This window comes from Budorcas taxicolor, chromosome 13 (assembly GCF_023091745.1).
Source record: "Budorcas taxicolor isolate Tak-1 chromosome 13, Takin1.1, whole genome shotgun sequence".
In the NCBI taxonomy this organism is placed as follows: Eukaryota; Metazoa; Chordata; class Mammalia; order Artiodactyla; family Bovidae; genus Budorcas; species Budorcas taxicolor.
The window spans coordinates 25,081,069-25,107,035 of NC_068922.1; the positions used below are offsets into that span (position 1 = coordinate 25,081,069).

Sequence of the window (25,967 nt, forward strand, 5' to 3'; positions counted from 1 at the left end):
GAGCAGTATGAGCTTGGACTCGGTGACAGCATCTTTCCATCTTGCTCTGTTCTGCTTCAGTCTTCACATCCCCTTCCATGACGTTGACCCTTCTGCCTATTTCACAGATAAGCACCCTTGTGATTTCACTGGGTCCACCTGGACAGTCTCTCCCTCTCAGCATCCTTAATGGGGCATCTGTGAAGTCCTTTTTGCCATGTAAGGGAACATGGGTAAGGATCTAGGGACTGGGGGCACAGACATCTTGCAGGGGCCACTCTTCAGCTGGTTTCATCGGGGAAGCCACACTGAGATGTCTCTAAAAGCATGAATATCAAAGTAGATGTTCTAATTTCTTGTTTTCTTTCCAGATGCAGAGAGAAATTGTTTATGCAAGAGGAGATGGCCCTGGTGCCTCTCGACCTGGACCCACAGCTCTTCCACCCCACGCCATTCCAAACTCTCCTCCATCTACTCCTGTGCCCCATTCCATGCCTCCCTCTCCATCCAGAATTCCGTACGGAGGCACCCGCCCAATGGTGGTTCCTGGTAATGCCACCATCCCCAGGGACAGACTCTCCAGCCTGCCAGTCTCCAGATCCATCTCCCCCAGCCCCAGCGCCATCCTGGAAAGAAGAGACGTAAAGCCGGATGAAGACATGAGCAGCAAAAACCTCGCCATGTACCGGAATGAGGGTTTCTATGCCGACCCTTACCTTTATCACGAGGGGCGGATGAGCATAGCGTCTTCGCACGGCGGGCACCCGCTGGATGTCCCGGATCACATCATCGCGTATCACCGCACCGCCGTTCGGTCAGCCAGTGCTTACTGCAGCCCATCTCTGCAAGCGGAGATGCACCTGGAGCAGGCCCTGTACAGACAGAAGCCAAGGAAGTACCCAGAGAGCCACTTGCCCACTCTGGGCGCCAAGACGCCACCGGCGTCTCCTCACCGAGTCAGCGACCTGAGGATGGTGGAGATGCACGGCCACCATAACACCCACGGGCCCCCGCACACGTTGCAGCCGGACCGGGCCTCGCCCAGCCGCCAGGGCTTCAAGAAGGAGCCCGGCACCTTGGTGTACATTGAGAAGCCACGGACCACTCCAGGATTATCCGGGGTTGTGGACCTCGGCCCTCCTCTAGTTGAGAAGCAGGTGTTCGCTTACAGCACGGCTACCATACCCAAAGACCGAGAGACCAGGTAAGGCGGTGAGGGTGTTGCGAGGGTGGTCCGTGCCCACCTGCTGGGTGTTTGGGCTGCTTTACAGGAGTCAGCAGGAGAGAGCAGCAGTGAGCTGAGTACCAGCCTTGAGCAGTGCACCCTCTGGGTTCTGTGTTGGGTGGAGGGGTGGGGGCGTGGGAAAGTAGGATCAGAGGTGGTTCTTGTCTGCAAGGAGTGTCTAAACCTGGTGGTTGAGTGTCGTTGGCCAGTGGCCTGGCTAAAGGCAAGCGGGCAGGCCACCCCAACAAGAGGGGTCAGAATGGGCCTCCCATGTGTGGGTCTAACAGCAGCATCATTAGTACATATCTGATTCATTCAGAAGAAAATTGGTTAGCAGGTGAGAAGAAACCATTCAGACAAACCAGTCAAGAGCTGATCATTATTGATCTCCCACTGAAAAGGAGTGAGTGGTTCAAGTGTTCACTGTTTAAACTGGCAGTTTGTGTTTTGTTTTGTTTTTTCTTGAAGTGCAATTTTGTTTTCTCATGTATTTTGGGGAAATGAAAAGAATGTGTCACTATCTGTCATCCAGGGTGATAAAAACATAAATCTGCGTAAAATTAGGATGGTGTTGATGTAATACTCATTTGGGAGTGGTACTGAGATCAGCAAAGTTTTTCTTTTGGATAAGATATGCTGGGTATTTAAGTTTTTTTTTTTAATTTACATGTTTTTGTAATTCACCTAGAACCTTCATTCAACATCTTGAAAACCCTCAAATTTATAGTTATAGAAAAGCCAATTTTGACCGAGAGAATTTCTCTAGCCTGGATTTGTTGATGGGAGGCAATAAATATATTAATTATAGTTGTAAAAATCTAGGCAAAGAAATAGAGTTCAAAGGAGATTAAGCATACGACCTGTGGTCATACAGGAATTCAGAAGGGGAGTGAAAATTACAATTCAGACATTCAGTCACTCAGTACCCTATCGGAACCTCTCTTCCCTCCTCCTCACCAAAAACGATCATATCACTTACTATTACATAACCTTGTAAAAGAGAAGGCCAAAATTGTGACTGGAATGCGAAATGTCTATCTTACTATCTTAAGCACACAAATCAGAAAGTTCTGTCCTCTTTGGCAGATTTTTATCCTGAAAGGGCCATCTCTCATCTGGTCACAAAAGACAGATTCCAGGAAGATGGAAAGAGAATAAACATGAGTTTTGTGTTTCTTTTAAAGCTCTAACCTTCTCATACAACTGGAAAAAAATTAAAAAAACAGCAACAGTGACTGACTTGATTATTCAGGACAAAGAAAAATTAAGAATCAGAAAAAGATATTCATTTTTTCTCTTCCAAAGTCCTTAGGAAGTTAAATGCTAAGATTCAAAGGAAACGGACACCTCCTATGACCATAGAAAGGTGAGGGGTGTGGAATAAATGCTGAGGCTCTTTGAACAGACCAGTGTCACAACTAGAGGGGACTCTGCCAAGATGGGCCTTAAGGGAGCCTGCACCCTGTGCGTCTAAGAAACGACAACTCATCCCCCTTGGTGGGCCGTGAGGGGCTGGTTGGGAAGTGTGTGTCCCTGATAGGATGAGACTTGGAGTCATAAGAATTTCTTCCAGGAGACAAAACCTATCCATCTCCTGGGCTCGAATCCATCCTGCTCCCATCCCCCCACCCCCCTGCTGACCCGCCTTGAGGGTAGGAGAGGATCGTGAGCTTGATTCCACCATGTATCTCATTAAGCCATCCACACTCTGCTGATTTCCAGGCACACTTTGGTCAGTGATGGCGTCTGGCTTCCCACTCAGCACCTGGTTCATTGTCATGCATGCAGTTACCACGTGTATATAACTGGCATCAGTGAACCCAGTTCCCAGGATTGGGTTATGGGTGGGACCAAAATGAAGGTCCCTCCGCTATGTGGAATCGCCTCTCTGCTGCCCCCTGATCAGTCGTGAATTTTAGCCTTAAGTAGCATCAGTGCAGGGCCTCCCAGGTGGCACTAGTGGTAAGGAACCTGCCTCCCAACGCAGGAGACATAAGAGACTTGGGTTCAGTCCCTGGGCTGGGAAGATCCCCTGGAGGAGGGCATGGCAACCACTCCAGTATTCTTGCCTGAGAATCCAAGGACAGAGGAGCCTGGCAAGCTCCAGCCCATAGGGTCACAAAGAGTTGGACATGACTGAAGCGAGTTAGCACACACACGCATCAATATATTTTCAGGTCCTTTGTTTCCTCAGGTTTTTTTTCACTGAAGCTCAGAAAATGCTATTCTGTCTTACATATATGTTAGCAGCTACTTTTAGAAAATCCAAATTAGCAGTTTTCTAGAATAACAAGTATTAGAAAATTTGATTATTTTTCTAAAATAAGATTAATGTTCACTTAAAATATATGTTGCTGTCATTTCCATATTCTAACATATAGTTGTAGTTTTAGAATACAGTTTTACATTTTTCAATTTTTTCCATTCTTGTAAGTGTGAAATAGCAGAGGAGGAATTTTATCTCCCATTTTGCCTACGTGATTCCTCACCTGTTAATCAGCTTATCTCCAGTGGGTGGAACCGGAGGGTTGGCGTGCTTGTATATATGTGGGTAGGCTAGACTCCCTTCTCCTGTAGCCCTAGACACACACACACATACACACACACACTCCTCTCTGTACATTTAGAGTTGCTATTACTGAAACACCTAAACATCCCCACTAACTCAACCCAGGCACATGACAAAAAGTATGTAAAGAATGATTTGCTTGGTAAAAAAGAATTGAGTCTGGACATTTGCTATTAGCACTCCCACCCACCACCCCATTAACTAGACAGGTCTCTTCTTCAACTGCAGTTCTAAACTCTTCTGGAAAGCTTAATGACTAAGCTGAAATGCAGTACTGCCGGGGGATAATATAATAACACTGATGGTAGCTATCATGTATTGGCCAAATGCGAAGTTAAGTAGTTTCCATACGTCATATGATGTAATCATCATGATGACCCAGCAAGGTCCGTACCATTGCCATCCCTATTTTACAGATGCGGAAACTGAGCTCAGAGAGGTTAAGAAACTTGCCCAAGGTCACAAAGCCAGTAAGTGGCATAGAATGTCCAGGTGCATTAAAGAATCCATACCTTTTACCACTAGGTGGTAGTCTGCCTGGTAGGTGAAGAACTGTAAGCCCCACCTTCACCCAACAGAGAAGTGAATTCGGGAATGAATTCTAAGCATTTCAACCAGGACAAAATGCTAAGTAGCTGCTCTGAAAGGATGTTTACAATCATCAACATGGTAAAATTTGCATAATTATGCTGCTAAATATATACATGTCATTTAAAATATAACTGCCCCAGCTAGTATATTAGCACAATTATGAAGCAACAGGGGAAGAAAGAAGAGAACATTCTTGGTAGATTTTATTTTGACAAAATAAATGTGAGCACCATGTCAAAGAAGATTTTAAGAATGCCAGAAACAGTTACCAAAGCACAGGAGTACAGTCCACTGCCACACCTATACTGTGGTGCTATTTTAGATATATTTAATCTGTGCCAGTATTTGGTAAAGAAACATCAGCCCCTAAGAGTCTACCTTTTAGAGTTAGGGTCTTATTAAGTGCCAAACCAATTTCTGTTGCAACTTCATATTACTAAAAAGCAAATAAATCTGAGGATTTCTTGCAAGAAACTCTCAAGTGAAATTTTATATCTAAGATTGACAGCTGCAGAAACACAGGAGGGAGAGTGAGAAATCTGTAGAGAGGCTTTCTTCGGGACACCGCTGGATCGAGATGCTTTTCCGAAGACCACATTTATGAAATAGCCCAATAACTGCAGGATGTTCAAAATCAGAAAATTTTTCTTTTTCATCTGTACTTAGGAAACTTCCAACAGTAACTTTTTTAAACACGATTTGGTAACAGCTCTGACTTGAAAATGTATTGAAGACAAAGTAATTTCACCTTGATCTTGTACTTAGTCCATGTGCCTTGATTTAATGAATTTGGCATCTCTTTTCTTATAAAGATGATTCCACAAAGCATCTAGTGATGACAAATTATATATAATAGATCTGGAAAACATAGTGTAGAACGTATTTGAGGTAGCATCCTCTTCCTGGGATGGCCATGGACTTCAAGGTAAAAGAGTGGATTACAACTGCTTTGACCTTGATGATAGTACAGTCATCCATGGGGGTTGTTTCTGGGAGCCCGTGGGTACCCAGATCTATAGGTTTCTTATTTGTAGTTCATTCAGCCCTGCACATCCATGGTTCCATATCTGCAGATTCAGCCAGTCTGCAAAATTCAATCTGCAGTTGGCTGAATCTGAGGAAGCAAAACCTGTGAATATGGAGGGCTGACTCTAATTCTCAAGTCTGAGCTTCTGGAAAGAAAATGACCTTGAGTGATAAGGTGGTTTTACCCAGATGATCTCCCATCATCAAGGACTCCAAGAAGACAGTGGATCCATGTGACTGTGAGGCCCAGTGCCAGGGAGATGGTGTGTGACAGATAACAGGAGGCGTGAGGCTGTCTTCCCAAGGTTATAAAATTACTTCATTAAACAGCATCATTATCCCTACCCGTGGCACATAAAACAGCCCTTAAGAATTGTAAAACTCTAAGACATTTATGTTTTGCTATTTTCTATTTATAGTTTGGCTCATATAATGTGAAATATATCAAAATCACACTCAAAATTCAGGGGTGCTCATTGCAAAGTGACTAATAGCTCTCCTTCCAAATGTGTGACAGATTCCTGCTAATATAACGTTTTTCAAGACATGGTAAACTTGAACTGAGATCATATTTTTAACACTTATTCTGCACTGACAATAGCTAAATTCAATAAAACTAGTTAAGAATGCACTTGGGAGCAAATTTTTGCCTGTCCAGGCATCTGTATGTGGAGAAAAGCTACAAGAAATCCACGGTGATTTCTAAAGCTTTGCAGATTTCCTGCCTTAGAAAGAAAAGGAAAGAAAATGTCTATGTACAGGAGGAGGCCTGCAGCCTAACTGGTAGCTTGTATCTGTTCTTAATCATTTTACCTTACTTTCCATTTTGTGAGCATTGGATATCTTCTTTTTTTTTTTTTTTACTGGAGTCTAGCTGCTTTACAATGTTGTGTTAGTTTCTGCTTACAGCGGAGTGCATCAACCACAGGTGTACACACATCCCCTCTTCCTTGGGTTTCCCTCCCACTCGGGTCACTGTGGAGCACTCGGCAGAGCTCCCCGTGCTGCCCAGTAGGTTCTCATCAGGTACCCATTTATACATAGCAGCAGTAGTGTATGTATGCCAGCCCAGCTATCACCGTGTTGGTAGCATTGAGGGATAGGACACATCCTTGGTTTACCAGCTGACTTGAGTCGAAGTCTAAATTCAGATTTGTGTCATTTTAAAATGTCCAGTGTCTAGCAGACCTTTGGAGACTTCCTAAACTGTGTATCCTGCTAGAGGGATGAACGATGGAAAAAAGAATGATTTTTTTTTTTTCCCTTTGAATGTATAGTCAGAGAGGAGCCACATCAGTTGTCTCCTGAGTATCGGGTTGGCCAAAAAGTTCGTTATCTTATGGAAAAACCTGAACTTTATGGCCAACCCAATAATTAGACTTGGGATCTTCCCAGAGCAGGGTTTCTTCATGTCTGCACACTTGATATTTTGGACCTGACCTGTGCATTCTGAAATGTTTGTCAGCAGCTCCAGCCTTCCCCTATCCCGCCCACTCCCCGGCAGTATCAGAGTCCCCTGACATGCTGCCCAGTCAGGAAAACCAAAGATGTCTCCAGAAGCTGTCAAATCCAAACCATGGATCTTGCCAATTATTACTTCAGTTCTACCCTTACCTCTTGGTAAAGCAGCTTCATTATTGTTAGAACTTGCTGTTGTCACCTTGATTCAGTCAACCTGTTGTCAACCGTTTACTGAGAGGCAGTATCGTCATGTTTACGAATGTGATCTCCAAAGCTAGGTAACCTGAGTTCGAGTCCCTGTTCTGACACTTGCTAGCAGTTGGAAGTTGGACAGATCACTGAGTCTTGCTCTGCCTCAATTTGCTCATCTGTAAAATGGAGATAATCATAGCACCTACCTCATACAAGGGAACAGTTCACTACAATTAAGTGCCTGTGCCCTCCCTGGCATAGAGTAAATGCTGGAGAGTTCCTGGTTTGAACAAAGTACTCTACTAATGCTACTAAGCCCAAGATTAATATATAGGCGAGATGGCGAGGACGAAAGACTATACCAGAGCAAGCAGGGAGACAATTGTTAAATAGAATACCAGGAAAAACTTAAAACAGGTAGGGAGTACAGGAGACAGTGAACATAAGACACAAAGAACATGCACAAAGAATGGAATTAGCTGGGATTAAACATCAAAATGAGAATGTTCAGAGTACCAAAGCCACTTTTAAGTCCCTCTCCGGAGAGTAATGGGGGTTACACATTGACTTGAGTCCAGGAGCTAAGAGACAAGCCAGGATGACAGCATCTTTTTCCAACTGCACCCGAGTGGTATGACTGATGATACGGACACCTAACCAGGTAGAGCTGAAGTTATTAGGTTATCAGATGCCTGTTTTGATGCCTAATGGTGCCTGACCGATTCAGCTGTTGTCTGAATTGCTTTCCCATGTAGCTCTAATTAGGGATCAATAAATGTTTATTGAGCTTCTCTTTATGTACTTAGCTGGGGACTGCATGCTTTGCAGAAACTTAGATATGTTCCCAGCTGCAAGGAATACGAACTGGGAAGATAGTCATAAAACATTAAAAGCATATTATAAGCATGTAAGCTATGCCACAGTTCAGTGCAGGAAGCTTTGGAGTCCCCAGTGCACGTTAAATAACTGGTTTTTAAGGACAACCGCAACAATAGGATTTCATTCGTAGGTGATGTTCAGGGCTGATCTCTTTGTCATCCTAAGAAAGGCAGGGTCTCCCAGTGAAGCACAGAAAAGAGAGGAGGATGTGCAAGTCACTCAGGGGGAAGTGTCTTTCCTTGAGGCTGGAGCCGCAGAGAGAGATTCGCTCCCAGCATCTCCAAGTTCAGCTGGAAAGTCAGGACACGTTTTCCTTGAAAACAATGAGGAACAATGAAGGGACTAATAATACACTGTAGGTTAAAGAGGCTTGCATGGGCCAGCTGGAGATTCAACCACCGTTTATTCCAAGTTCTAAACAATGAAAGTAGAAGAAAACTTTTCAATTACAAGCCTGCCATAATTTGGGGACGGCTTGTACGTAATTAATTCCAAAGAAGTGATACAGAGAGTAATTGCTATGAATGCAGAAACGGGAGCACTTCCCTGAACTTAGGCTGGGCTGGATGCTTTCATGAGAATACCGACTGAGATGGGCACGCATTTAAGGAATTTACATAATGGAATGAAAAGATACCATTTGGAAAGACAGATTGATCTGTATCCAGAATTTGCTGTATCTCTCCCATTATGCTACCAAGAAAAATGACATCTGGATTTGATGTCTTGCCAGTTTCAGATTACAGAGGTGCTGAGAAATTGAATTATGACTTCATTCACAGGAATATAACTTTATGGATAAGTAATATTTGCTAGTCATCCCTTAGACAGCTGAGTTCAGTCAAGAGCTGTCTGGTAAACATGATATTCAACCAACTGACAAATGTCTGAAGACAGCCCTACTCTTACCCCGGGGATACTGTATCAAAAATACCAGTGGAAGGACTGTCGAAAAGCTCTCACAAACCAGTTTCTCAAAAGGGAAAGCCGTCACCTGCCACTAATTAAATGTCATTGAAATGTACCCCTGCATCTTCCTTGAATATTCATGAGATGCTGTCAGTCAGATGCCTTAGGTCTGAAACCAGAAACTAAGAACAACCTAAACTCTGTGAGACTCAGTTAAGCCCCTTTCCTTGCCGACTAAAACCTCTTTCTTCAAAGAGAAGAGGAATTCATGTTTAGGTGAACATGTTTAGCTTCAGCCTGGCAAGATTAAAACTCCGTGCAGGTCAGTGTGGCTGCACCCCAGCCTTTCTAAGTAGCCTGATGGCTCAGTGGCTGGGTAATCAATCCGGGGCCGCCATGATGTCCCAACCATCCAGCCTTTCTTAGGAGTAGTTGTCTTGCTGTCTGGTGGAGTTCACAGAGATGACACTTGTCTTTATTTGAATTGGGGACTTTATTGTTCATAAATGAAATGATTCAGAATTATAGCCAGGTAGGTCTAAGCATTAATTTGGAGAAGGCAATGGCACCCCACTCTAGTACTCCTGCCTGGAAAATCCCATGGACGGAGGAGCCTGGTGGGCTGCAGTCCACGGGGTCGCTGAGAGTCTGACACGACTAAGCGACTTCGCTTTCACTTTTCACTTTCATGCATTGGAGAAGGAAATGGCAACCGACTCCAGTGTTCTTGCCTGGAGAATCCCAGGGATGGGGGAGCCTGGTGGGCTGCCGTCTCTGGGGTCACACAGAGTCGGACACGACTGAAGCGACGCAGCAGCAGCAGCAGCAGCAAGCGTTAATTTGAACTTCCAAAAATTGTGGGTCTTAAAAAGTCTGCATTGACTCTTATAGGGTCAATGTGTATTGCCAGTAAACACCTCCTCTCTCTCTGTCTCTGGAGCTGAAGGGACCCAGTCTTTTTTAAAAACCATTAAGAATTTATTGAAGTAGAGTTATTTACAATGTTATGTTGATTTCTGCTCTACAGCAAAGTGATTCATATTCTTTTCCATATAGTTTATCACAGGGCATTGAACACAGTTCCCTGGGCTATACAGCAAGACCCTGTTGTTTAACCATCCTATTTATAATAGTTTGCACCTGCTAATCCCAGACTCCCCTATCCATCCCTCCCCCAGCCCTGCTTTTCTTTGGCAGCCCTAAGTGGTCTGTTCTCTACGTCTGTGAGTTCCTTTCTGCTTTGTAGATAAGTTTGTTTGTGTCATGTTTTACCAATTATTTATTTAGCTGCACTGGGTCTTAGCTGCAACACATCGGCTCTTTACTGCCGTGTACAGGATCTTTCTGTGTAGCTTGTGAGATTTTTAGTCACTGAATGTGAACTCTCAGTTGCGGCATGTGGGATCTGGTTCCCTGACCCGGGATCAAACCCGGGCCCCCTGCGTTGGGAGCATGGGGTCTTAGCCACTGGCCCACCCGGGAAGCCCCTGTGTTGTGTTTTGGATTCCATGTACAAGTGATATCATATGGCATGTCTTTCTCTGTCCTACTTCACTTAGTATGATCATCTCTAGGTCTGTCCATGTTGCTGCAAAAGGAAGTATCTCATTCTTTTTTATGGCTGAGTAATACTCTGTTATACTGTATATGTGCCGTGTCTTCTTCATCCATTCATTGTTGACGGACATTTAGGTTGCTGCTGTGTCTTGGCTATTGTGCGTAGTGCTGTTAGGAACATCGGGGTGCATGTATCTTTTCAAATTAGAGTTTTTGTCTCTTCTGGATATATGCTCAGGGAGTGGGATTGTTGGATCATATAACAACTCTATACTTAGTTTTCGAAGGAACCTCTGTACTGTTTTCCAAACTGGCTACACCAGTTGACACTGCCACTAACAGTGTAGGGTGAAAGGAAATAATCTCTTTTTGCAGACTTTCAGAAGGAGAAACAGGACATTTCTCAAAGGACCAATGATGGCTGCTTCTCGGGTCAAATGCCGTTTTCACTCTCATGCAGCTCAGGGTTTCTTGGTCTTTGTCATGAAGGCCGGGTGTCCTGACTTTTCCAACAAGCACAGGGATCTAAGAAGACAAGAGAGAGAGAAACCCGAGAGAGGCCAAGAACAGGAAATGCTTTCCTCCTTTTCCCTAAGAATCATTATCTTATTTCTTTGGAGTCCACCTTGAGATTTTGCAGATCAAAAGCAAGTACAAAAAGACACATGCACCCCAGTGTTCACTGCAGCACTGTTCACAATAGCCACACCATGGGCACAACATCAGTGGCCAACAGAGGAAGAGGGAAGAAGACGTGGTGCGTATGTGCAATGGAATGTTACTCAGCCATGAAAAGGAATGAAACTGGGCCATTTGCAGAGATGTGGATGGACCTAGAGATTGTCATACAGAGTGAAGTAAGTCCGAAAGAAAAACATCGCATAATATGTAGAATCTAAAGAAATCAGTACAGATGATCTTATTTACAAAGCAGACATAGAGACGTAGAGAACAAATGTATGGACACCAATGGGGGAAAGGAGGGGATCAGGATGAATTGGGAGACTGGGATTGACATATATACCCTATTGATACTCTCTGTAAAATAGCTAACAAATGAGAACCTTCCGTACAGCACAGGGACCTCTACTCAGTGGTCTGTGGCGACTAAATGGGAAGAAACTCCAAAAAAGAGAGGGGAGATATGTATGTATCTATATATCTATATCTATCTATATATATAGATAGATATAGCTGATTCATTTTGCTGTACATAAGAACTAACAACGTTGTAAAGCAAATATACAATAAAAAAAATATTTTTTTAAAGCAGGTGGGAGTGGGGAGCTTCCTTCCATAGCCCCCTTAGGGTCACTCAAAAGACCATATAGCCTCTGACACTATTCACAGGTGACCATATTCACCCTATAGCCTCTGACACTCATTGGAAGGTCAAATACAGGCCTGTGATCAGGCAGCCAGAATAGGAACAAACAGCTATTCATTCTGGTTTGTACCTGTACCGAAAAAAAAAAAAAAAAGATGTCATTTCCAGAGCAGGAATATTAAAAATTGCCCTCAGGTAAGAGAAAGAAAATGCAAAGCGGGTGATTTCATGCAGGGTGGAGGCTTGCCCTGGGGAGCAAGGGCTCTCACTCGGGAAGTGGAGCCTCACCCCAGTGGGTGAGTCACGGGAGGCGGCGGCCCAGAGCCTAGCGCGGAGCCCTGGAGGCGGGGTGGGGGGCAGGAGACCAGCTGTGTTTTCTTACATCTTGCCCTGGGTATAGAACCTCCTCCGGGTCCTGTTGAAATAAAAACGGGTATAGAAGCACCTTGTGAACTGCAAAGTTCTCCACAAATAAGAGACCTTGTGTATGTGGCAGGCTAGGTAGGGGAGTTTGGGGGAGAATGGCTGCCTGTATATGTATGGCTGAGTCCCTCTGCTGCCCACTTGAAAACTATCACAGCAACACTGTTGATCGGCTGTATTCCAGTAGAGCATAAAAAGGTTTTCAAAGAAACGCAAGACCTTGTGACACAAGGCGGTGAAGCCATAGCCGCTTCGCACAGAGGAGCATCGCTGTGCGGGCCATTTGGGGACGGTGTGTTCACGAGCTGACCTGGGACTGTGCTCTGGTCTCAGCCAGAGCGGCCCGCCCAGAAAGGAGGTTGTGAAGTAGATTAAAGGCGACGTGGAGCGTTTCCAGGTGCAGTGCTGTGCTGGGCAGAGCCCTCTCCCAATGGGTGATCCTGCCACACACAGGCCTGGGTGTGGCTGAGCTTTGCACGGCCTCCGGGCCCGTCACACCTTTTTTTTTTTTTTTCCCTTCTTTTTTTCCTTTGCTTCGGTCGAGATCACCAAACCACAATGGAAAGAAAACTGTGGGGGTCTAAAGTAAGTTCCCTCCATCTAGAAAAGTGTGTGAGTCTAGAATTTTGTGTCTGGCAGGATGCGGTTCTTGTTGGGTTAAGAGGGTAAACGAAGGGGTGCCTCTTTTTAATAAGGGGTGCAAGCCCCTTGAGGGAAGGCAGGCCCTGTTTCCTCTGTGTGCCAAGTTCATTCAGCCTCTTACGTTCCCTGCCATGAACTCGTTCACTGGCTTCCTGCTTTGGAACTTGCTAGGGCTTTTCCTGACTCTGGACTCCTGTCTTCGCATCTTGGGTATGACCACTTCTTTCATCCAGTACTTGGGCTGAAAGTCTTGGAGTCTTATTGATGTCGTTGGTCACACTCCATACTGGATGCCAGAGGATGCTCGCAGATCTGTATCCAAAGATGCCTTGATGCTCCAGCAGCCGTTGCTCTCAACCTCACTGCCCCATGCTGGTCCATTTCGTCTCCTCTCTTCCGCTCCTCAGTCAGTCAGGAGCAAAGTCATCCCCGCGGAGAGACAGCGAGGCTGAGACAGAGGTCAGGACAGCGGAGAGTATGAGAGGAGTCTGCCGGGTAAACAGCAGGAAAATTAAAAGGAACTTCCAGACAGTACTGATGGCAGGGGATGGAGGAGGAAAGGCCAGCATGCAGGCACAGAGCTGGTCTGTGTTACCAAGAGAACAGAAGACAACCAGAGTTTGTTGTTCTTTGTGTGTGGAGGGGTGGGGCTGTGCCAGTCTTAGTCGTGGCAACAGAATCTCCCATCTTCATTGTGGTGTGTGGGATGTTTTATGTGTGGAGGGGCGGGGCTGTGCCAGTCTTAGTCATGGCAACAGAATCTCCCATCTTCATTGTGGCATGTGGGATGTTTCAGTGGCAGCATGCAGAATCTGCTAGTCGTTACATGTGGAATCTAGTTCCCCAAGCAGGGATTGAACCCAGGCCCCCTGCATTGGAAGCTCAGAGTCAGATTGCTCTTTTTAAAGACGATTTTGGAGTTTTCAAATCCAGAATGTAAAGTCATACTGAGTAAGGATTTTAAGGTCAGGGGATGTCTGAAGAAGAGGTTGAGGATCTGTGGTGCCAACTTGCTGAAAGGGTTATCAGTGTGGATACTGAAGCTACATAAGGTGATGGTCTGGGGGGTGGCAGACAGGAGGCCAGCTTTCTGCGCTGAAGTCATACGAGGATGTGAGGGAATGTCCTGAATGCTGGTAGGGAACTGAAGGATGAGTAATGCAGAACGCAGAAGCAGGGGGGAGGTGTGGAGGGTTTGGACAGATGATGGACTGCAGTGATAAAGGGAAAGCAGAAGAGCCCTAGTCTCCTTTAGGGCAAGGGAGAGAGAGCAGCCTTCAGTGCCAGGGTTGTAGACAGCACTTCTTCGTGACCCTCTGCGTGCCCAGTCCTCCTCCTCTAAGGACTGAGGATGCGAACAAAGGTGCACGACGTGGTCAGTATCCCTAAGGAGTGTGGAGTGGCGCCCGGACAGTACCAAGACCTCAAAGATACTTACAGGTACTTGCCATGGTAGCCCCACTCAGATATCACCAACTCCACCAATATCCTCCATAAATCTAGGTGTTTCCATGAGAAGTTAAATTTACTGGGCGTTTCTGGAAGTATGTCTTCAGTTACCGGCCCTTTCACCAAAAGGTTCACATTGGGCAGAAAAACTGAGTTCATGGCTCAGAGTCCTTTATTTAAAGCTTTACCACAAATTCAGATCATTTGAATTCCAGTGCTCTGTTGAACTCATCTAAAAACAGTGTCTTTAATAACTCTGGTATTTTTTCCTCTCATGCCAAAGCATCAGGGCATGAACAAACAAGGGCACAGCCTTGCTTTAAACCTGTTCACTCTTCGGTTCTGGAAAACGCTGTTGGCATTGCCAAGATGAAAGGGTTTTAGGTCACTTCAATTGCTCCCAAGAAAAAAAATGGACTTTGTGAGAGGAAGGTATTGCTTAAGGATGATAATTCCTGATTCACTGCTGGGTGTGTGGTGGCTCACATGGCACCTAGCACGTATTAAGTGCCCAGAAATGTTTGTTGGTGACTCATTGACCATTTATAACTTTCTGAGGGGAGAGAGATAACAAGGAATGAGCAGGAACCAGAAAAAAAAATCATAAAATATTAGAACTAGAAGTGAACAGGGAACCACCTAGTTAGTACTCTCAGAAAAGCCAGCCCTGGTTACTACAGTTGATACTGAGTGTCCTGTACCATCAGGTTCCAAGGTTAGTAGCCGGTTGCCCAGGTGAATGCGGACTGGGAGTGCAGTCACATTAGCTTGGGAGGCTGTTGTCAGCCAGCTCCCAACACTTCTTTTGGATATTTAAAAACATATTCTTAAGGATTCATTATAGGGGAATTACCAGTGTCATACTCCTGGGTTTTTAATAGCCATTCACTTACCTAGATGCACAATGATAAAGACTTAATTCAGGCTTCATGAGGCCTCGGTCAGTCCAAAGACAAGTCCCCAGTCACAAAACACTGAATCAAAAACTTGTATGAGTGGATATGCTCATTACCCCCTTTTCTAGACTCTGCAGACACAGAGCAGACCATGAGCAGTCTGGGTTTTGCTCCATCTTCACAGACAGACATGGGACTTGCAGAAAAAGCTGGTTGTAGCAGAAGGAATTTAATACTGAGATCAGCACTTTCTCTGGATTGGATTTGAATTTTTTATTAATATTATGCTTGGGCCCTGAGAAGATTCATTGAGCCAGGCTGACTTATAACACTAAATGACTAGTTAACTGTACATACTAATCACATAAATATGGTTTATGGAATGAAATAAAGTGGTCTATGAAATCACTTTTAAGCCATCTTTTCAACAGTAATTATACCCACCCTGGAATACCTTAAACCAGTGATATTGGCAAGAATTAGCTTGAGCATCTTTAATATTCTGATGATTATCGTACAAAATTGCCACTGCAGTGAAATGACAGGGTTGTTTCAATTTCTCTTCTTCCACTGCATTTCTCTTTCTTCCCCCTTTCACATTTAAAACATACTCCATAACATTTCATCATGGGAGAAGGCTGCCGAAGTTTCCAGTTGCTGTAATTTAGTTAAACCATAAAATTGTTTCCAGATTACCAGCCATGAAATGGAAAGACAATCTTATTTATGAATTTATAAATCAGATAATCTCCTTCAAATGAATCCTGAAACCAGAAACACTTTGATGGTTAAACAGGAGGGGAAAAGTTTTCTCATTACCATGTGTCAAAGGAATTGTATTTTTGTAAAGTGGTTTTGGCCGAGACAGTGCAACACGCACGTGCAGTCTGCGCAGCGCCTGGGGCACGCACTGTCTGCTGGGCATGGGGAGAGAATCGCTCCCTCCTCGGTCGTCAAGCTCAAGAGTACTGAGCTCTCCACGTTCTGATGGATCTTATCTCCTTCCTGGTGACCCCACTGGTGACATAGCCTGGAGGAGGCCACCCAAGGAGCTTCCAGTCCTGTCCTCACAGATGCAAACAGAAGGACAAGCATGTGCGTATCTGGACGGAATGCAGGATTTTCGCTCCAAAACATCTAGACCCTCATCCCAGGCAGTTCTGCAGGCTACATCCACGTCATTCCTAGAAGTCAGGAGAGTGGGTTGCCGTTCGGGGGTTTTCTTTCTCTTCATCCTAAGAGCATTGTCTGCGGTAAGAACGGTGAGAGGCCAAGTACCAGCTGAGCCAAGGAGGATGCCAGAGGCATGTGGGAAGCCCTGTGGGTGCCTCTCTGAGAGGACCCACGTGTGCTGTACCATTCTGCAGTTCTCACCCTGGGGATGAATCTGCTGAATCTGGATGGATTCTGGTGCTTTGTTAGACAGGTCATGATAGCTGGTGACCAAAGAGGGACCAGAGAGAACACTGATGTAGCCCTAATCAGCGCTGTGCCTAGGCCAGCGCTGGGCTCCATCTGCCCTTTCTCTCCCCCGGGGACTCCTGCTCATTCTCTGTAGCTGTGGACTTACCTACTGCTAACATCTCCTGATATTATTGTCTCCTGGGGGCAGTTAGCTTGTCACCATGCCTTTGTATCCCACACTCCAGCTTCAAAGAATCCATTAAGCTTCTTCCTAACCAAAAGAATGTCCTGCCACTTTGTAAAGATATATATTTACTTACTTGGCTGCATTGCGTCTTAGTTGAGGCAGGTGCAGCATGCCGACCCTCTGAGTTCTGGCATATGTGATCTAGTTCCCATCTGGCTCTTAGCATATGGGATCTAGTTCCCAGACCAGAGATTGAACTTGGGCCCCCTGTGTTGGGAACACGGAGTCTTAGCCTCTGGACCACCACGGAAGTCCCTGCTTTCCCACTTGAAAAGAAACCCTCTGTATTTGCCTAGGATTGAATAAGAGGGGTAAACTAGTGCCTCTAAAGGTAGTTCTGAGAGCACCCCTGCTCTAGGCATCACGAGTTTGGCTTCCCGCATTACCATGGGAAGACTGGGGACTCTGAACAACGTCCACCCAGAACGCATGTGTGTGTGCCCCACACGTGGAGACCAGCCACCACCCCATCAATCCTGAGGCACCTTGCAACTTGGGGTCTGATAAACTTCGGATCTCCAATGGGTATTTATTATTCTGTTTTCTTTCTTTTTCTTTTTATATTTATTAACTGTTTATTTGACTGTGTCGGGGTCGTAGTTGCCACACGCGGGATCGCCACTGCGCAGATCTTCCGTCACAGCCCGTGGACTCCCTAGTTGTGGCGCGTGGGCTTAGTTGCTCCATAGCAGGTGGGATCTTAGCTCCCCAACCAGGGATCAAACCTGCATCCCTTGCATCTGCAAGGTGGATTCCTAACCACTGGACCACGAGGGAAGTCCCTAACCTGCCTTCTTGAGTGGGATTTCTTACTAATTTTTCTCTTTGCCCCATGCACGGCTTTATGACAGACAGGACGCTGAGAACACACATATGACTGAAAATGCTCAACAGCTCAGAGGTTTAAAACACTTGGACCATCACTCCAGGTAGATGCATATCTCTGCTCACTGCTTGAGAGAGATCCTACTACTAGTAATTCCCCCCCACCCGGTCCCACCCCGTGGTGGGTTGACAACCATTAATCCTCCAGACTGCATGACTTACATCCTAGAAACTCAATATTGTGACATAACCATTCATTGTAAACTAAAGAAAAATGCGTGAAATTCTGAAGTCAGAAGCTTATAACTGTGAAATGAATCTCAGTGTTTGCTACATCACTGAGGGTTATATTCCAAAGGCAAAGTACAAAGCCAGAAAACTGTGAATGAGCAAAATTACTCTTGAAAATCCTCTTACTTGCCTTGAAGTTCAAGATACAGATGTAGCATCTCTTGTGAAGTCCAACATAACCAGTTTTGTTCAAGTGAAAGAACGGACCACCATGGCCTTTTCCATTGGGTACCAGATAAAGTGGTTGGCTTGTATTTAAAAGCCACAGTGTCTGAATGTGCTGTTTGTCACCCAGGAATCTTCACCATTGCTCACACTCCAAGAGGCCTATGGGACTGAGATGCCCTCCACCCCTAGAGAAGAGTGGGGGTCGCGTCTCTGCCCCGGGCTGGGGCTTGACATTTGCTGGTGAGGGGACGATGGCAGTCCAGGTGTCCACACTGTTCTAGTTCTTCTTTTATTCTCTTGAACTACTGAGCAAGAAGAGCTGGATTTGTGCTGTGACTTGTGTGTTGACTCTGTCCTCAGCACAGGTCGCTCTGTGATGGTGACTGTAATGTGTTGGAAATAACGGTGATAGTTCCGTGACACTGTTGTTGCTCTGACGTACAGAAATGTGAGCCTGTTTCAGAAGCCAAATGAATCGTATGTAGCCTTGGAGAGCCTTGAACAGAGAGGCGTAGTATCTGTGCATGATTTAAAAACTGAGAAGAGTTTTCATTCGTGTCTTGAGATAACCAAGTTGGTGGGGGTAATTGTTTTCCTGCTGGATCCGTAAAAGCCTTCAGATTCCTATGGCATTGATTTGAGGACTCTCTTCCCTCTAGTGTGAAGACATTGATTTCAATCACACTTTCCTGTGCTGTCAGCAGTTACTTGTGTACTCTTGGGCTGTGCAGCAGGTCCTACTCCGGGCACCACGATGAGGGTCTCCATCATTCACACCAAAATTGGCAGCCTTGGAAGGAGCACAGCTTGAAAGTGTGTGTTCCTGGCCCACTCCCTCCCCTGACTGGCCTGGGACCCCTCTTGTGCAGAGGACAAATAGCAAAAGCAGGGCAGGAAGGCTCAAAAGCACAAAGATGTGCAAAGAGAATTATTTCCAAGGGAGAAGCTTTTCTGTTTTCCATGAGGCCTCTGCCAGTCTCTCCGGGTCTTTTTAGTAAGATCATTCGGTTAATACTTGTCTCTGACCATCAGATCTCAAACTCAAACTCGGCGGGGATTTGCAGGCTCATTTGTTTCTCCAAGCCAGGTGGGGCTGAACTTTGGAGGCCTGCTCAGTGGAGGTGGAACCTTTTATCACCCTGAGATGATCACTGCCCTCGACAAACCAGTCTGAAAGTCAACACGGCTTTAACAAACAATTCTCTTGTTTTACAGAGAGAGAATGCAAGCCATGGAGAAACAGATTGCCAGTTTAACTGGCCTTGTTCAGTCTGCGCTTTTTAAAGGGCCCCTTACAAGTAATAGCAAAGATGCCTCTAGGTAAAAAGAAGAAAGCAAACCCATTCAAAATTAATTCAATCTGTTTCTCTTTAATGATTAAGATCATGCATTCATTCCAATCGTTTTCTTGTAATCATTTCAAGGCTGAAAATACCCACGTCTCTATAAATCATGGTTTGTTTGTCTGTCTGTCTTTCCAGTAATTCTTGGCCGAAGGTACCACTTTGGCCCAAGAAGGGTAAATGGGCTTCCCAGTGCATGTGGCTTTGTGGACACTGCGCAGTGCCTGCCACCGCCCCCTGCACACCTCCACATCCTCCATCATCTAAAAGTCATGAGTGCGCCTCCGCCGCACACCTGGGAAGCCTTTTCCATTCTGGCCAATATTGGTGCTGATGCGGGAATACTTTCATTGCTTGATACCATCACTAGCTGCCGCTGATTGCTTGGAATAGTGAATGGAAGCGGGGAAGAGAAGCATTTTGGAAACTGCAGAGCTGACTCTCTTTTTTCTTTCCTTCAGTGAGAAAATGATGAAAACCACAGCCAGTAAGAACCAAGCAGATGGTGCAGGTAAGCGTTCTTCAGTCTCACAGGAGGTCCGGGAGCTGTCTTTGACATATTAACCTCTCCCTATGTCACCTGTGTGATTAATTCGAGGTGGGGTTTGGGACTAAGCCATTCGTCCTCTCCCTTCTGTCTTCAGTTATTCACTTCCTCATTCATTTATTCATTGAGGAGGTTCTATACTCAACAAATACTTATGTGCTTGGTACTGGGTAAGGACAGTGGGCACCCTAGGACAGGGCTGCCTACTCACTAATCCAATGCAGAAAATGGATCTGGGACAGGTCATTGTATGTATGAAAAGTGAAAGTGAAAGTCGCTCAGTCGTGTCCAACTCTTTGCCACCCCATGGCCTATACAGTCCATGGAGTTCTCCAGGCCAGAATACTGGAGTGGGTAGCCTTTCCCTTCTCCAGCAGATCTTCCCAACCCAGAGATTGAACCCAGGTCTCCTGCATTGCAGGCAGATTCTTTACTAGCTGAGCCACCAGGGAAGCTCAAGAATCAAACCAGGGTCTAAACATTAAGAAAAAGTGCAGGATGTAGAGACAAGAACCAACAAAAACACAATGGTCCAGAACCTATGGGATGACATACCATCTGTTATCGCTTTCATCCTTGGTTTATATCCCTCAGGACAGGGCAGCTGGATGGTACTTGGCATCATGAGTTTCCCAACAAAAAATAATGGAAAGCTGATACATAAAATTCAGACTCTTAAAAAAAGAAAAAAATTTTTTTTTAATTAAGAAGAGAAAATCATTGGCTTCATAATTGGCTTGATATAATTACATAGGCTTATCCACTGGATATTCAACAAAGTAAATTTTAAAAAGCAGGATGAATGTTTAACCATCAGGGCTAGACTTGCCCAAGGCCATTTCTCTGGGGAAGTAACACAAACTGAAGCCAAAAGGATGAGGAGGGAAGGGGAGAGACACCCAGGTAGAGACCAAAGCATCTACAGGTGCCGTGGTGAGAAATTTAGATGATATTCTAAATGTACAGGGAAGGCAGTAGAAGGTTCTGCACTGGGGAAGGGCCTCAGCGCAGCAGCAGGATGTGACTAGATGAGAAAGCAGAATGAGCTATAGGGAGCCTGCAGGGGTCGAGGCAGGAGAAGGTGTACTTGGAACAAGGTCTGCTTTTGAATGCCAGCACTCCCCCCAAAGGCCTGACCCTGGTATCTCAGACGGTAAAGAATCTGCCTGCAGTGCAGGAGACCCAGGTTCAGTCCCTCAGTCGGGAAGATCCCCTGGAAAAGAGAATGGTTACCCACTCCAGTATTCTTGCCTGAAGAATCCCATGGACAGTCTGTGGGGTCACAAAGAGTTGGACACGACTGAGCGACTAACACTTTCACTCCCCCCAAAAAGGCCCGAGTTATATCCCCTGTTGACTTCACTAGTGTCCGGGTATATATATGTATTTTTATAATATAAAATGTGCATTTCTGGTGGTCTGGCCTCATTTGATCTTTTTTTTCAATATTTACTTATTAGTTTGGCTGCACCAGGTCTCAGCTGTGGTGCATGGGATCTTTTTAGTTGCAGTATGTAGGAACTCTTAGTTGCAGCATGTGGGATCTAGTTCCCTGACCAGGGATTGAACCTGGGTCCCTTGCATTGGCAGCACAGAGTCTTAGCCACTGGGCCGCCAGGGAAGTCCCTGTCCATGTATACTTGATAGCCATCTTATCCTGCAGACTCAAGGTGGGCCTCTCTCAAGAATATGATGTCTTCCTTTCCCTTGGGTTAGAAATAGACATCATTACCAGGGACACATTTGGCTGGTAAATTACTCAAGGAGCACACGGCACGCTGGCTGAAACCCCTAACTGGGGGAAAGCCACAGGTGGCGTTAGTGCCACATGGCAGAATGGACAGAACTGGGGCCTTATGTTGAGATGTCTGCTGGTCCTGATTCCGCCCTAGCCGAGTTCAGACTCTTCAGCTCTGAGGCCGGCAGGGCTGCTCTTCTTCCAGCCTTCCCACTCCTCATGGGATTGGTTGGTTTCCTTAGAAATCAACCAATCACCTTGACCACAGCCAGAGAATTGTTTTGTGGCGGCTGCTGCTGAGCTTGTCTTCAGAGCACCTGCCAGTTTGCTTGGGAGATATTTATTCACTTATTTTCTGATTATGAACCTATGTGGGGGGAAAGGCACCAACTGACCTTGCAGAAATGGAAAGCAGATGGATGGTTGCCTGCGGGTGGGGGACATAGAAGATGTCAAAAAGGACCAGCTTCCAATTAGAGGATGAGTAAGTTCTAACGTACAGTGTGGTGATTGTAGATAAAAGTATTGAACTAGGCACTTGAAAGTTGCCAAGAGAACAGATCTTAAACGTTCTCACCCCAAGAAAGACATGGTAATTATGTGACAGGATGAACGTTTTTGATAGGTAATTATCCTATGGCCATACGTTATGTGTATCAAATCGACACATCACATACCTTAAAGTTACACAGTATTGTATGTCTGTTACATCTAATAAAGTCGGGGTGCTACCATTAAACAGGCACCAAAACATTCTGTTCCTCTGGCTTCTACTCTAGAAATGATTAATATCCAATACCGCTGTAATCAATGTGCACATGCTGTTTTGTATCCTTCTTTATTGCATTTCCCTTTTGAGGGGTGTGTGTGTTAGTCACTCAGTTGGGGGGGTGCTGTGGGAGGGGTGTTTGTGTGTGTGTGTGAGCCACTCAGTAGTGTCTGACTCACAACTCCAAGGACTGTGGCCTGCCAGGCTCCTTTGTCCATGGAATTTTACAGGCAGGAATGAGTGGGTTGCTAGTTCCTCCACCAGAGGATCTTCCCGACCCTGGGATCAAACCTGCATCTCTTGGCATTGGCAGGCAGATTCTTTTACCACCATGCCACTGGGATGAAATAAGAAAGGAAGCATTGAGTGAGTGTTTCCTATGTACCAGGCAATATTTATTCTGAGTGCGTTTCTATGTCTGAACGTGTTAACCCTTGACGCCGCTTCGTGGGATAGACACATGCATGTTCCAGATGAGGGAACTGAACACACATTCACACACATGTGACGGACATCAGTGTGCCCCACCAGCCTGTCCTGATGTCTCATCCTTTTGTGTTAAGGTGCCCCAGTCCCTTTAAAGAAAGGTTGTTTCATGTCTTTGTTTTGAAAATTTTTGCCAGTGTCTTTTTTGAAGCATGAGGGAAGGAGCAGGTGTAATGTCCTCAGAATGCATTTCCCAAAGTGGAATCAATAAGTCCAAAGGGACAAACAGCTGAGGAGCGCTGGCGACACGCTGCCAGCTTTCTCTTCTGAAAGGCCGAGCCAATTTGCAGTGCCATCGGCAACACGCACATGGCTTTGCTCCCCTGGGTCTCTGCAGAGTTTAGCCTTTCTCATTGTGATGTGTCAGGGCTACCCGTGGTCCACAGGGCTTTCGTTGCCATAGCAGCCTTGTATGGTGTACAAAAATATATTAATTCTTCCGGAATCCTAGGAGGTCAGCGACAAGACAGGAAGTGTTATCCCTGTTCTGTAGACAAGTACATGGAATTATGTAGTGAGTCAAGGAGCTCACTGGGTCAAGGGTACCTGGAAAAGGGAAACCCAGACTTCCTGTTACTTTAGGAATATCTGGTTTACCATGGGTATAAAAGAACAGAAGGAACCTCCCATTTCAAAGTCATAACCTGTGTTTTATAGTGTATTATATTGTTTAAACACATAACCCTGTAAGGAAGATGTTAGCCTTGGAGCTAGTAAGATTCTCAGCCAGTCTGGCCAACCCTAAACCCAGGTTCTTCCTGTTACAACAGTCCACAGTAAGATACACCTCAAGGGAACTTCCCTGGTGGTCCAGTGGCTAAGACTCCACGCTCCCAATGCCGGGGGCCCTTGTTCAATCCCCGGTCGACGAACTAGATCCCACATGCCACAGCCTAAGAGCCAGCACAGCCGAATAAATTAAATAAAGAAAAGATTCTCAGCCAGTCTGGCCAACCCCTAAACCCAGGTTCTTCCTGTTACAACAGTCCACATTAGGATACACCTCGGCTGAAGTAAATTACCTAAGAGCAGGCTTGGTAAGAGGAAGAAGAGGCTGTTGCCTGGAAAAGGCTGGGTGTATAGAAGGGAGGGCCCGAGAATGACCTGCACGCTGACCATCCTCCGCAGACTAGAATGTGACCATCCCGCATGTCGGTTCAGAGAGTGGATCCTGGTCCTGAGACTCTAATCTGAAGGGGGAACTCATTCACCACTTGCAGTCCCCACCCACCAGACCCAGCTCCAGCCGTAGATTTCAGGGCAGTTGCTTGTAGCTCTCAGCCTGTCACCGCTGCCACTCCAGGTGGGGAGGGACGTCCAGCAGGGGCTCTTCCCACTCACCGCTCACTCTGCCCAGAGAAATAATCATTACAGCCCAACAACCGCAGTGGGGGCCCTTTGTGCCAGAAATTGGGTGGAGCAATCCATGTGTGTTAATTCCATCATCCTGCACAATCACCCTTATACCCATTTTACAGATGAGGAAACTGATAGGGAGAGACACAACTAGGATGTGGATACTGAGAGTGATTTCTGGGTTTCTGGTTTAAATACTTGAGTGGTTCATAGGACCACTGGCTAAAATTAGTTCAAGAGAGACAGAAAGAGGTTTGGGAGGAGAAACAGGTAGAAATAATGAATTTGACCTGCTTTTGGAAAGGTCCCAAAGTGACATTAAGGGCTGGGGATGTGGCTGAATCGTGTGCTGGAGGCAGAGGTGTGGGGGACCTTGGCAGGTGGTGGTCATGGAAGTGACCTTGAAACCATGACCAGTGAGAAGAGAAGCAGGCCAGGATGCAGAAGGCTGGCTGAGGAAGAAATTAGGAAAGAGGCTGACCAAGACGGGGCAGGGAAGAAGACGAGGGCAAGGAAAGTTTCAAAGTTCTGAGAAAAGAAGTGACTGACAGAGGCCAGCGTCACATCAGGGTGCTGCCGCGGCAACCCAGTCTGTTGGATTGACAGCTGACCACTGGCCACCATATTTTTATTTTATTGTTTGTGTTTGGTTGCGCTGGGTTCCCATTGCTGCGCACTGGCTTTCTCTGGTTGCAGTGAACGGGAGCTGCTCCTCGTTGCAGTGTGAGGGCTGCTCGTTGCGGTGGCCTCTCTTGCTGTGGAGCAAGGCTCTAGGGCACGCAAGCCCAGTTCATTGTGGTGCATAGCCTCTGTCACCCCGCAGCACGAGGGGTCTCTCCAGACCAGGGATTGAACCCCGGCAGGTGGGTTCTTAACCATTGAACCGCCAGGGAAGTCCCACTGGCCATTTTATAGAGGGTCAATGCAATGAATGATGGAGTTATAGAAGCCAGGTTTAGTGGATTGAGAGGTTAGAGATGAGGAAGCTGTATAAATGAGCATGAGAAATTCGGTTCTGGAGGTGTTTTTAAAGCCAGGTACCAGGGTTCGGCTCTCACAGACGGCGGTAAGCTTGGGCCTCTCCTCCGTGGCGGACGGCAGTGAGGTGCACTGGCGCCCTCCGAATAGAAGAGAAGCAGACCGTGGAAGGAACGTGTCTTCGTTTGGCTGAGGAACTCAGGACAGTTCTCATTACGGAACAGGAGTAACTGGCTGTCGCGCAGTGTCGTTTCTGTTGGAGAAACACCTGGAGGATGTCGTCATCGTCATTTGTACCAGTGAGGTTGTGTGGTGTGTGTGCGTGTACACGTGCACCTTTGCTTGAGGATACGGAGTGAGATCAAGTGACTTGACTGATTTAAAGACTCCCAATTCATTGTCTTCCCTTTAGAATACTTGGTCTCAAAGGCACTGTGTTAACTTGGTCAAGCTGTTATTGTTGGAAATGTTACTGAACGTCCTTTCACTGAAGACCTTCACAGTGAGAGAGCACTCTCTGGAGCAGCTGCAGAGATAGCAAGCCTTCTCTTCTGTAGAACTGTTTATTAATTTGGCCGCGCCAGGTCTCAGTTGCGGCACGCGGGGTCTTCGATCTTCACTGTGACACGCAAGCTCTTAGTTGCGTGGCACGTGGGGATCTAGTTCCCTGACCAGCGGTTGAGCCCGGGC

General features: G+C 46.0%; 1 protein-coding gene across 11 annotated transcripts in view; it reads left to right on the forward strand.

Moving 5' to 3' along the window:
* The window catches only part of KIAA1217 (KIAA1217 ortholog), a 349,091-nt gene that overhangs the window by 274,646 nt on the left and 48,478 nt on the right, over positions 1–25,967 (forward strand). For all 11 annotated transcript variants that reach the window (XM_052651328.1, XM_052651331.1, XM_052651337.1 and 8 more), the window contains 2 exons: positions 351–1,183; positions 19,865–19,914. In XM_052651328.1, the coding sequence (XP_052507288.1) occupies positions 351–1,183; positions 19,865–19,914 (883 nt within the window). The remainder of the gene's footprint in view (positions 1–350; positions 1,184–19,864; positions 19,915–25,967) is intronic.